The sequence below is a fragment of the Oncorhynchus clarkii genome, chromosome 21 (assembly GCF_045791955.1).
Source record: "Oncorhynchus clarkii lewisi isolate Uvic-CL-2024 chromosome 21, UVic_Ocla_1.0, whole genome shotgun sequence".
Classification (NCBI taxonomy): Eukaryota; Metazoa; Chordata; class Actinopteri; order Salmoniformes; family Salmonidae; genus Oncorhynchus; species Oncorhynchus clarkii.
In genome coordinates, this window is record NC_092167.1 from 17,848,645 (window position 1) to 17,862,056 (window position 13,412).

At 42.0% G+C, this 13,412-nt stretch overlaps 1 protein-coding gene across 13 annotated transcripts in view; it reads left to right on the forward strand.

The window, feature by feature from the left end:
- Positions 1–13,412, forward strand: part of LOC139378680 (pleckstrin homology domain-containing family A member 5-like) — a 144,010-nt gene that overhangs the window by 93,012 nt on the left and 37,586 nt on the right. For 12 of the 13 annotated variants that reach the window (XR_011628317.1, XM_071121088.1, XM_071121091.1 and 9 more), the window contains exons 5-7: positions 4,403–4,582; positions 7,375–7,516; positions 10,732–10,836. Coding sequence is in view for 12 of the 13 variants with exons in the window: in XM_071121088.1 (XP_070977189.1) it covers positions 4,403–4,582; positions 7,375–7,516; positions 10,732–10,836 (427 nt within the window). In the remaining variant the exon portion in view is untranslated. The remainder of the gene's footprint in view (positions 1–4,402; positions 4,583–7,374; positions 7,517–10,731; positions 10,837–13,412) is intronic. The other variant, XM_071121092.1, reaches the window with a different exon arrangement.

Here is a 13,412-nt window from a genome sequence, read left to right on the forward strand (position 1 = left end):
AAATCAAGATGGACTTGAATAAAAGATAGATAATTTACTATTGTTTTTACCATTTTCATTTAACAGTGGATATGAGAGACTAATGCAGCGATAAATAAAAGGGGAATAAAATAACTAATATACTGTATATAGAAGGTGATAAAATAGAGTATAACATCCTCCGCTTTATGACCATCACTGCATTTTTAAAGAAGTGTGTTCGCAGAACGTTCCTCGAACTGAACTGCTGTCCCTGAATCCTGGTCGACACTTTCACCGTTCTCCCTGGTGATTGACATGTCAAAACTCCTTTTACAAAACTCTAGTATAAGCATCTTTATACATCTCTGAAAAGGAAAGTTTTCGAAGCGAATAGGGGAAAAAAAGTCATCTACTTGAGATGTCACCTCTCCCTCACACACCTCCACCTTCCCTACATGCGTAATAGCGGGTGTAACGTGGATTAATGGTGTTCTGAAGGAAGCACTCCTCATTGATAACCGGCTGACACTTCTTCAACCCACACATCCTCTCTCTCCCCATCTACCTCTCTCTCCATCTCTTTCCACATGTCGCCCACATTCCCCCTCTGCCTCTCCGACTCACCCATACACCTCCACCTTTCTTCTCTCCCTCTTTCACTCTCCTCCCCGTGCGTCGTCTCACCCTTTTGTCCCTCCCACACACACGTTTCTTCTCTCTCCCACTCTCTCTCTTTCTCAATAGGATCAGTGCTCCTGGTCTAGCCAGACCCTGTAATGAGTTAGTTGCAGTGTGAAAAACCTCTGCTTTAATCTCTTTAGACCTCGGGCACAAACCACTGAGCTCCACTTTATAGTGCAGAAATTTCACTTAGCGTTGTGTGTGGGCCTAAATATCCAGACAAAACAAAGTATACAAAAGTTAACTTCTTGGCTCGTTAGTTTGTACCGTTTCACCATTTTTCATATTTATTGTAATATTTTTAAGTTTCCTATATTTTCTCCAACGTTGACGTCTTCCGCTCTTTAAAGCGTCTTAAAGTGGCAATATGTCACTTTTTGGGCGACCTGTCCAAATTCACATAGAAATGTGAGTTATAGAGCTATCGTTCTACTTGAAAGAAAGTTTAAGAAGCAGTAGATTTGTTTTATGTGCGCTATTTCTGTGCTTCTCATTCTTAAGTTTTGTTTTCGTCTTTTACTTTCAGTTTTGTACACCGGCTTCAAACCACTGAAACAACAATATTTTTGGTTATGGAAAATATATTACACAATATACTAGCTTATTCGTTTTAGCAACCAGGAAATGGAGGAACGATTTCTGCATATACACTTTTAATGGCCTTGTTTGTTCTATGTTAATCTCTCTGTATGCTACGTCTTGCTTGTCCTATGTTGCTCTCTCTGTATGCTACGTCTTGCTTGTCCTGTCTGTATGCTATGTCTTGCTTGTCCTATGTTGCTCTGTCTGCATGCTACGTCTTGCTTGTCCTATGTTGCTCTGCGTGTGCTCACTGCTCAATGATTGTCTATATTGTAATTGTTTTTAATAACCTGCCCAGGGACTGCGGTTGAAAATTAGCCGGCTGGCTAAAATCGGCACTTTTACTGAAACGTTGATTAATGTGCACTGTCCCTGTAAAAAAATAAACTCAACTTATTCAGCACTTATTCAGCACTCAGAATTAGATTTCAAATGTCCTCCACCTCTGCAATGACCCTGGGCCTAAAGGAGAGGCCTTGCTCTCATCATCAATTAAAGCAACATGTACAGTGTCTTCAGAAACAGTTCACACCCCTTGGCTTTTCTACATTTTGTTGTGTTACAGCCTGAATTTAAAATGGATTACATTTCAGATTTGTTGTCAGTGGCCTACACACAATAACCCATAATGTCAAAGGGAAATTATGTTTACAAATGAAAAGCTGAAATGTCTTGAGTCAGTAAGTATTCAACTCCTTGGTTTTAAGGGAAGCCTAAATAAGTTAAGTAGTAAAAATGTGCTTAACAAGTCACATAAGTTGCATACACTATAATAGTGTGTAACATGATTTTGTATGACTACCTCATCTCTGTACCCCACACATACAATTAATTATATGTAAGGTCCCTCAGTCGAGCAGATTCAACCACAAAGACCAGGGAGGTTTTCCAATGCCTGGTAAAGAAGGGCACCTATTGGTAGATTCTATTGGTAGATTTAAAAAGCAGGCTTTGAATATCCACTTGAGCCTGGTGAAGTTATTAATTATACTTGAATGGTGTATCAATACACCCATTCACAACAATGATACAAGCTTCCTTCCTAATTCAGTTGCCAGAGAGGAAGGAAACCGCTCAGTAATTTCATAATGAGGCCAATGGTAACTTTAAAACAGTAACAGATTTTAATGGCTGTGATAGAAAACTGGATGGATCAACAACATTGTAGTTACTTTACAATACTAACCTAATTGACAGAGTGAAAAAAGGAAGTCTGTACAGAATAAACATATTCCAAAACATGCATCATGTTTGCAACATGGCAATAAAGTAATACTGCAAAAAAATGTGGCAAAGCAATTCACTTTTTTTCCTGAATACAAACTGTTATGTTTGGAACAAATCCAATACAACACGAAACATATCCATATTTCCAAGCATAGTGGAGGCTGCATCATGTTATGGGTATGCTTGTTATCGTTAAGGACTAGGGAGTTTTTCAGAATAAAAAAGAAACAGAATTGAGCTAAGCACAGGCAAAATGGTTTCCACCAGCCACTGGGACATGAATTCACCTTTCAGCAAGACAATAACCTAAAACACAGGGCCAAATCTACACTGGAGTTGCTTACCAAGAAGACAATGAATGTTCCTAAGTGGCCGAGTTAGTTTTTACCTAAGTCTGCTTGAATATCTATGGCAAGACCTGAAAATGGTTTCTAGCGGTGATCATAAACTAATTTGACAGAGCATGAAGGATTTTGAAAAGAATAATGGACAAATGTTGCGCAATCCAGTACTGGAAAGAGACTTAAAGACTTACCCAGAAAGACTCACAGCTGTAATTGCTATCAAAGGTGCTTCTACAAAGTATTGACTCGGGGGGTGAATACTTATGTTAATGAGCTATTTCTGTATTGCATTTTCAATAAATTATCATTAAGGAATATTGTGTGTAGATGGGTGAGATGTATTGTTCTTTAAAAAAAATTTAGGCTGTAATTGTGGAATAAGTCAAGGGGTATGAATACTTTCTGAAGGCACTGTTCTACATTCCTCTTGTCACTCTCCACTTTCTCGCTCTTCCCTCTTCTCTAGCCTCTTCTCTTCCCTCTTTCTTCTCTTTGCTTCATTCCTGTCCATCATCCTTTCTTGCCTCCCTCTTACTTCTCCCCTATCTTCCCCCTCTGAAGTATATGAATTCATTCACAGAGAATGTTTAACCTTGCCACATTTCAATGCTAGACCAAACTGCAGTTAGGTTTGAGGGGAGGAAGGGGCTGGACAGCAATCAGCTAGTTTTACTCTGGAGGGAAACTGCTATTGATATCACAGCACATAAGCTGCATGCTAAAGGAAGATGGCAGCCTGGGTTGGTATTAAACCGATGATGGTGTTGCCATCAGAGCTGTTGATATGAACCCTGTCTTGCTTCAAGACGAGATGAGTAAGGACCACTGTATTTGGTGCTAGATGGAAGTCAGCTTTCTGATGTGCAAATCTCCCAAATACTAGATGTGATAACCTCATGAGCCACGTTCAGTATGTGTTAACTGTAAGTGGCTTTGGATAAAAGCATCTGCAAAATTACCATATTATGATGGTATATTTGCATGCTGCCCGGCGTCCAGCTGTGCGCAAGCAAGGGAAGAAGCCCTAAAGCAAGGGGCTATGCAGGGGGCAGCCTTCATATGGCACAGGGAGAGAGAGACTGGTGGTAGAGAGTAGGAAGTAAGCAAGAAGGGACTGTCCTCCCAACAAACCCATCCCCTTAATTACAGTACAGAACTGCCAGTAGCCTAGAGGGAGACAGTCAGTTAGCGCTAGGTAATGGGCTTATGTAACGGAAGCAGGCAGTGGTCCTCTGTAGTTCAGTTGGTAGAGCACGTTGCTTGCAACACCAGGATAATGGGTTCGATTCCCGGGACCACCCGTACAGAAAACAGTGTACGCATGACTAAGTTGCGTTGGATTAAAGTGTCTGCTAAATGGCATAAATTAATGCAATTGTAATGTTCTCTTCACAATGGATATTCAGTGAAAATCATTTACAGAATGTGTGGCCTAAGCACATCCCTGAAGACTACAATTCTAATTTAATTTAAGTTTGATGTGAATGTTTATTTGTTAAATGTCATGATTACATAGTTTATCATGTGTTTGGTATTTTCAGGTTAGATTGTTTGATATTATTATTTTAATTCAGTTAATTTTGTTTCCTTCCCTTTTTGTTTTCTAGCGTGACTTCTGCAAAGCTTGTCCACCCCGTTACAGATCCTGTCACGGTCAACCCTGTTACGGTCAACCCTGTTACGGTCAACCCTGTTACGGTCAACCCTGTTACGGTCAACCCTGTTACGGTCAACCCTGTTACGGCCAACCCGGTTACAGACCCTATTACAGACCCTGTATCAAACAGGTAATATAGTATACGTAGCTATGGGCTGGATGGATGCTTTGCTCTACCTAGCCTCTTCATCTGTCTCTTTGGAAGTCCTGCCTCTGTCTCTCTCATTAAGTCAGTCCTACCACTAACCGTATGCAGCGTCTGCTGTGTGTTGGATTGCCTGAAATCCTGCTATGCATTGCTAATGCTAAGACATGCACGATTTATTTGTGCCATCCGATTTGTCTAAGTATATTTAATAGATAAAATGAAGCTTAGCTCCCATCATGAAACTAATATAGCTTGTGTATGTGTGTGATCGCAACGGGTAAAATACATTCGGTCTCCAAGCCTGAATCAAATTATATAATTGTTCCTCGCAATGGGGTCTACCATTTACCTCTGTCCATTTTGATTCTCCAGACAGAAACTAGTATTAGAATGGAAACAAATGATTTTTGAGCCCAGGTCTTTCGACAGTAACAAACTGCTCCAGTATCTCACAACACAACCACGTCACAACTACAATGCAGCTTTAAGAAATACTTCTTGTGCTTCACTTCTAAGGCATGTTCTGCAACCTTTATCTTCCTCTTCCTCTCTCATCCTCCCTGCTGACATACTAACACACAGGGGCCATTGATCATGAGGAAGATTCTGTGTGATCTGGGAGGATCTAGGAGCCTGGCTGTGTGGGTAGACAGCACTTCTCAGAGAGGTCATACACCAGTTTACTGCTAGGGATTTCTGCCAGCAGCGGCAACAGAGAGGGTGTGGGAGGGAGAAGGAGGGGAAGGTGGAGCCATACAGATGATGGGAGAGAGATAAAGACCTGGGTGAGATAGAGGGTGAAAAAGAGAAGCATTATTTGGCCGATAGAGGAACAGAGATATATAGAAAGGGAAAAAAGAGAGAGAGAAAAGTGACAAAGAGTGTGAATGGCCTATAGAAAGACTGTATGATCTAAGCACGATTTGCATGAGTCACTCTTCAGTTCTATTGATGATGTCATCGGGACTGATGTCATCCATTGCCCCGAAATTCACAGACCTATTCACTGGACCTGCCTCTGACGCACCTGGAAATGCTTGAAATGCGCACACACACAATTTAATGCTGGGAAGCCTTGATTGGAGACAAGCGTTGGAGTTGGAGACTTTTCAGCTGAGAAGAGTGTCATTTAATATTTGTTAATATCCCTCATTCCCTCAATTCAGGCATTTGAGAGAGATTAACTCGTGATCATTTGTGTGGCTTGGACGGTCACGCGCGGTTCACCAGCCCACAGCAACATAATTTGACAAGCATTTAGGGAACGTAAAGCCACAATGGAGGTTGATCCAGTGAAATGGGCTGCGAAGACAATTATCCACTTTGAAGATAATAACGTCTATATATCTATCTAGCAATTCACTATAAATCGGTTTTTAATGTTGATATACACTGAGTGTACAAAACATTAGGAACGCCTGCTCTTTCCATGACCATAGACTGACCAGGGGAGGAGACGGGTTAAAGAAGGATTTTTAAGCCTTGAGACAGTTTAGACATGTGTAGTGTATGTATACCATTCAGAGCGTGAATGGGCAATGCGAAAGGGGGTGCAGTGTTAGGAAGGTGTTCCTAATGTTTTGTACACTCGGTGTATTGTTAAGAATGTCTGTGTCATTGCTATCATATTTGAGGCCTGGCCTTTGTGTTTTTGCACACCAAGCTGAACTGATGTGTGTCTGTGAAGTAACCTTGCCCCTACCTTCACATGTCTAAGTCACATTGACATACCTGTCATATCAATCCTGTTATAACCTCCTGCCCTGTCTGACCAGTCCTGCAACGTCCCTGCATGCAAGCGTCATACACATGATCCAATCACATCACAGGCTCTGTGACGGACAAACAGGCTGACCTGTTTATATGGCGGGTTGGAGAGGAGAGGTGACGATTACAGTAGAGGAGGGGAATGGGGTAAGCGGAAATGTAGGATAATATTTGTCATACTTTAGGGGATGATAGCTGGCAGGAGAGCAGGGGAGTGAACGGTCAAGTGGATCTTCATACCTTATCTGTTACCAGAGCTGAAATCAGAGGTGTACACTCATGTACAGGGCGTTTGTTCCTGTGAGGTGGGGACCTAAAAACCCAGCTTTATTATCTCCCAGACAGACCGATGCAGATATTCTCTCTACCCCCCTCCACGCTCCAGATACTGTCATTTACCCACACAGTCACGTCAGCACTCCCCTTGGAACCACAGAATATAGGCCACTGCTCAGAGACAATACTGATCTGAATACAACTCTAGATGTAGCCACTCTGCAAATAGGAGGATTTATAGGCGAGTTTAGCTTATTTTTTTGCTACCATTGTTATAAGCGTTAAAGCCTTTGGTGCTGGGTAGTTTAGCCTAGGGGACCTTGAACTTTGCTCTATTTGGATTGGTAGGCCCTTTAGTTTTGTCAGGCAAGGTTGGCAGGTGATTTAAAGTCGTCTGACTGGTTTGATTTATGGGGCCTGCCTCTCTATTTTTTTGCATCCTCTCTCTCGCTCTCTCTCTCTCCTCTTTCTCTAACGGCAGGGTTTGGCTCTAACAGAGACGGGCTCTCATTGTGGTTGCAGTTTAAACTGGCGAACCGATAGAGCTAGACAGACTGGCCGGCAGGCAGCTCATTCGCAGAGCAATCAGTGTCACACACAGCTGCACCGCGCCGCCTCTTAACCCGCCCATTAATCCCACAGGTTGAAGTTGAGTCCGAGCCTCATTTGTGTAGTCTTCATGTCGCTTTTCTCATTTTCTACTGCATTTCTCTCTTTCTCTCCCCCCCCAGGCCAAAGGCTCCAGAGCAGGCTCCATCAGAGGAGAGTGACAGAGTGAAGAAGGAGCGCCCGATGAGCACCATGAGCGAGGCGTCTAACTTCACAGGAGGGTCAGACTACAGCACCTACCCTGGCAGCAGCCCCGCCACACGGGTGAGTGCTCCACGTCGGCCTGTACACCCAACCCCTAACAGACCACTAGACCCACTCCCTATATCTGAGAGGATTTGTTGGTGGTTCCTAAAGAGCACATGGACGCCACTGTAATGGATGTCATGCAACTATGATGCATGTACAAGGACAGGGTGGGATTAATGTACTGTGTCGAGTGACTTGGCTAATAGGGTCCTGTGAGAGGGGAGATAGAGGTCCCAGTTCTGGGATGTTAAGGGGAGTCTTGTGGGGTCAGTGATCTCTCCCATTTTCTCCATTAAGTCAATGTTGCGAGAGCTGTATTAGGCCACCGAGAGTATCAAAACAGGGACTCTACATGAGATAATATGTGCTGGATTGTCCCAGGCCTGTCACAGATAGTTACAATTCTAGAATGGTCACCAAGTGATTTTATTGTACAGCGTGTCAGTTTATAAATGCTTAATAGACTAGTGTATAAATATGCACGCTTTATTCAAATGAAAAGCATGATTTCATGAATTAATGATGTTTTACTTTGGCTTACACTGACTAAAAGTGTGGCATGTATTTATTAATGAGCCATAATTATTGATGAGTTACCATAGAGCCCTACAGTGGAGGTGTCATAATACCCTTAATAAAATCTAGCGGTCAAACAAGGAAATGGTTCCAGTTATTTTTCCACCATTCATTTTTCCCATAGGGGATTTTAGTAACACTTAAAATAAGGGCTGTATTTCCTATAGGCTTACCCTGGTGTGACATTTTGATAACCATGTAAATCTCTCTCGGACAAGGTGACTTTTAGCAATATATTCGCCTGGATTAAACCCCCCCCCCCCCCCCCAAAAAACAAAATGTAATGCTAATTGGCTGCTAAAGCGGCTATCATAAAGACCTACAAATACCGTGATGATCTGGATTGAAACTATTTCCCTGTTTGACTGCTAAGTTTTATGGGTATTATTAAATACTGTGGAACTCTATTGTGGGTCGAGCTATTGTATCACTATGCTCAAGAAGGTTCTGCAATGCTGTAAATTAGTCTCTCTCTTGCTCTCTCTTTCTCTCTCTCTCTGTATCGGTCTCTCTTCCTCTCCCTCTCTCAGTAAAGATGGTCTTGTAGAATGGGCTAGTTTAATGAGGTGAATACTGTACCTTTTCCTTCTGTTGCTTTTGGACTTTGTTTGTTTATTAACACCAAAGAGCCAAATGCAGGTTAACGGGCTCCACCTATATTTACTAACGGAGGATGATCATTTGAATGAATTTGTAACTCTCCTCCTCTAATTATGCATCTTCAGAAATATGTTTGTGTGTGTGTGTGTGTATATATACATATATACTGAAAAAAAATGGAAACGCAATCATTTCAACTATTTTACTGAGTTACAGTTCCTATAAGGAAATAAGTCAATTGAAATAAATTCATTAGGCCCTAATCTATGGATTTCACATGACTGGGCAGGGGCGCAGCCATGGGTGGGTCTGGGAGGGCATAGGCCCACCCACTTGGGAGCCAGGCCCAGCCAATCAGAGTGAGTTTTTCCCTACAAAAGGGCTTTATTACAGAAATACTTCAGGTTCATCAGTTGTCTGGGTGGCTGGTCTCAGACAATCTCACAGGTGAAGAAGCTGGATATGGAGGTCCTGGGCTGGCGTGGTTACACGTGGTCTGCAGTTGTGAGGCCGGTTGGACGTACTACCGAATACTCTAAAACAGGGGTGGGCAACTCCAGTCCTCGAGGGCCTGATTGGTGTCACAGTTTTGCCCCAGCTAACACGTTTATATTTTTGTTCAGTGTATATATACTGTGCCATGAACAAGTATTTGCCCACCAATCTGATTTTCTGTTTTTTAATTTCTTTTATGTACTGAATGTTATCAGATCTTCAACTAAAACCTAATATTAGACAAAGGGCACCGGAGTTTACAAACAACCAAAAAATGTATACTAATTTTATTTGTTTAATTAACAAAGTTATGCAACACCGATTCCCCTGTGTTAAAAAGTAATTGCCTCCTTACACCCAATAACTGGTTGTGCCATCTTTAGATGCAATGACTGCAAACCAAAAGCTTTTTGAAGTTTTTGATCAGTCTCTCTCTTCGCTGTGGGTGAATTTTAGCCCACTCTTGCATGCAGAACTGCTTTAACTCCTCCACATTTGTGGGTTTTCAAGTCCTGCCACAACATCGCAATTGGGATTAGGTCTGGGATTTGACTAAGCCATTACAACACTTCAAATTTGTTGCTTTTTAACCATTTTCATGGAGACTTGATTGTGTGTTTTGGATCATTGGCTTGCTGCATGACCCAGCTGTGCTTCAGGTTCAGCTCACAGACAGATGGCCTGACTTTCTCCTGTAGAATTCTCTGATACAGAGCAGAATTCATGGTTCCTTCTATTAAGGCAAGTTGTCCAGGTCCTGAGGCAGCAAAACATCCCCAAACCATCACACTACCACCACCATGCTTGACCGTTGGTATGAGGTTCTTACTGTGGAATGCATTGTTTGGTTTTCGCTAGTCATAACAGGACCCATCTTATCCAAAAAGTTGATTAAAGTTTGCCACAAAGCACCTGGAAGACTCTTGGAAGAATGTTCTATGGACAGATGTCCCATTATGCCTGGCGAAAACCAAACACTGTATTCCCACAGTAAGAACCATGGCGGTGGTAGTGTGATGGTTTGGGGATGCTGTGAACTGAAGCTGAAGGGCAGCTGGGTCATGCAATAAGACAATGATCCAAAACACACAAAATCAAGCCCACATGAAAATGGCTAAAAACAAACAAATTAGAAGTTTTGGAATGGCCTAGTCATGACCTAATCCCAATTGAAATGTTGTGGCAGGACTTGAAACAAGCAGTTCATGCTTGAAACCCCACAAGTGTTGCTGAGTTAAAGAAGTTCTACAAAAGCATTTGCTTGCAGTCATTGCAGCTGAGGTGGCACAACCAGTTATTGAGTATAAGGGGGCAATTACTTTTTCATACAGGGGAATTGGGTGTTGCACTTTGTTCATTAAATAAAATAAGTAAACTTTTTGTTGTTGTAAACAATGCTTCCCTTTATCTAATATTAGGTTTTGGTTGAAGATCTGATAACATTCAGTATCAAAAATATCTAAAATAAAATCAGAAGGGTGGAAAATACTTTTTCATGGCTCTGTATATACATGTTTTTACATACAGTATACTGACAGTTTGTCCATTTACATTTTCAGCCTTCGAGGTCTTACAAAAAGGTCCACAACTTTGGCAAGAGGTCCAACTCTATTAAGAGGAACCCCAATGCCCCGGCGGTCAAGAGCAACTGGCTTTACAAACAGGTATTGGAAAGTTTGTACATTTTTTGTAGTTCCCAGTATAGAAGAACTTGACTAAATTACTTAATTGCAATTTACTCTCAAAATAGTCTAGAGAATTGCAGAACCTGTGTAAATCAAATGGCTGATTGCAGTATGTATAATGATGAGTGGGTGTTGGTGGAAGTGTGCAGCCGACACAGTCTTCCTCAGTGGGTTGATGAGAGAGTCTGTGTGACAGGGCTTTGTTTGGATAGCCACCTGCACACACACACACGTAAAATCAATTCTAAAATTGAATTGTTATTTTTCCTCATAAATCTACACACAATACACCATAATGACAAAGAAAAAAAAAAAGCAGAAATATCACATTTACTTAGTACTTTGTTGAATCACCTATGGCGGTGATTACAGCATAGAGTCTTCTTGGGGATGACGCTACAAGCTTGGCACACCTGTATTTGGGGAGTGTCTCTCCCATTCTCTGCAAATCCTCTCAAGCTCTGTCAGGTTGGATGTGGAACGTTGCTGCACCGTAGGGATGGTGCCAGTTTGGTGCCAGGTTTCCTCCATATGTAACGCTTGGTATTCAGGACAAAGAGTTCAATCTTGGTTTCATCAGACCAGAGAATCTTGTTTCTCGTGATCTGAGAGTTTTTAGATGCCTTTTGGCAAACTCCAAGCGGGCTGTCATGTGCCTTTTACTGAGGAGTGGCTTCTGTCTAGCCACTCTACCATAAAGGCTTGATTGGTAAAGTGCTGCAGAGATGGTTGTCCTTCTGGAATGTTCTCCCATCTCCACAGAGGAACTCTAGAGCTCTGTCAGAATGACCATCAGGTTCTTGGTCACCTCCCTGACCATGGCCCTTCTCCCCCGATTGCTCAGTTTGACCGGGCATCAAGCTCTAGGAAGAGTCTTGGTGGTTCCAAACTTCTTCCATTTGGATGGAGGGCACTGTATTCTTGGGGACCTTCAATGCTGCAGATATGTTTTGGTACCCTTCCCCAGATCTGTTGCTCGACAAAATCCTGTCTCGGAGCTCTACGGACAATTCCTTCGACCTCATGGCTTGGTTCTTGCTCGGACATGCACTGTCAACTGTGGGACCTTATATAGAAAGGTGTGTGTGCCTTTCCAAATCATGTCCAATCAATTTAATTTACAACGGGTAGATTCCAATCAAGCTGTAGAAACATCTCTCGATGATAAATGGAAACAGGATGCACCTGAGCTCAATTTCTGGTCATGGCAAAGGGTCTGAATACGTATGTAAATAAGGTATTTCTGTTTTCAATTTGTCGTTATGGAGTATTGTGTGTAGATTGCAGAGGATTTTTATTTAATCAGTTTTAGAATAAGGCTGTAACGTAACAAAATGTGTAAAAAGTCTGAATACTTTCCGAAGGCACTGTAGCTACATACATACACACTGCTGTTAAAAAGTTTGGGTTCACTTAGAAATGTCCTTGTTTTTGAAAGAAAAGCACATGTTTTGTCCATTAGAATAACATAAAATTGATCAGAAATACAGTGTAGACATTGTTAATGTTGTAAATGACTATTGTAGCTGGGAAAGGCAGATTTTGTTTTTAAATTGGAATGTCTACATGGGCTTAGAGGCCCATTATCAGCATCCATCACTCCTGTGTTCCAATGGCACGTTGTGTTAGCTAATCCAAGTTTATGATTTTAAAAGTAATTGATCATTAGAAAACCCTTTTGCAATTATGTTAGCACAGCTGAAAACTGTTCTGATTAAAGAAGCAATAAAACTGGCCTTCTTTTAGACTAGTTGAGTAGAGAGGAGAATCAGCGTTTGTGGGTTCAATTACAAGCTCAAAATGGCCAGAAACAAAGCACTTTCTTCTGAAACTCGTCAGGCTATTCTTGTTCTGAGAAATGAAGGCTATTCCATGCGAGAAATTGCCAAGAAACTGAAGATCTCGTTCAACGCTGTGTACTACTTCCTTCACAGTACGGCGCAAACTGGCTCGAACAGAATAGAAAGAGTAGTGGGAGGCCCCGGTGCACAACTGAGCAAGAGGACAAGTACATTAGTGTCTAGTTTGAGAAACAGACACCACACAAGTCCTCAACTGGCAGCTTCATTAAATGGTACCCGCAAAACACCAGTCTCAACAGTTTACAGTGAAGAGGTGACTCCGGGATGCTGGCCTTCTAGGCAGATTTGCAAAGAAAAAGCCATATCTCTGACTGGCCAATAAAAATAAAATATTAAGATGGGCAAAAGAACACAGACACTGGACAGAGAAAGATTGGGAAAAAGTGTTATGGACAGACAAATCTAAGTTTGTGTTCGAATCACCAAGAAGAACATTCGTGAGACTCAGATGCTGGAGGAGTGCTTGACGCCATCTGTCAAGCATGGTGGAGGCAATGTGATGGTCTGGGGGTGCTTTGGTGGTGGTAAAGTGGGAGATTTGTACAGGGTAAAAGGGATCTTGAAGAAGGAAGGCTATCACTCCATTTTGCAACACCATGCCATACCCTGTGGAGCCAATTTCCTCCTACAACAGGACAATGACCCAAAGCACAGCTCCAAACTATGCAAGAACTATTTAGAGAAGAAGCAGTC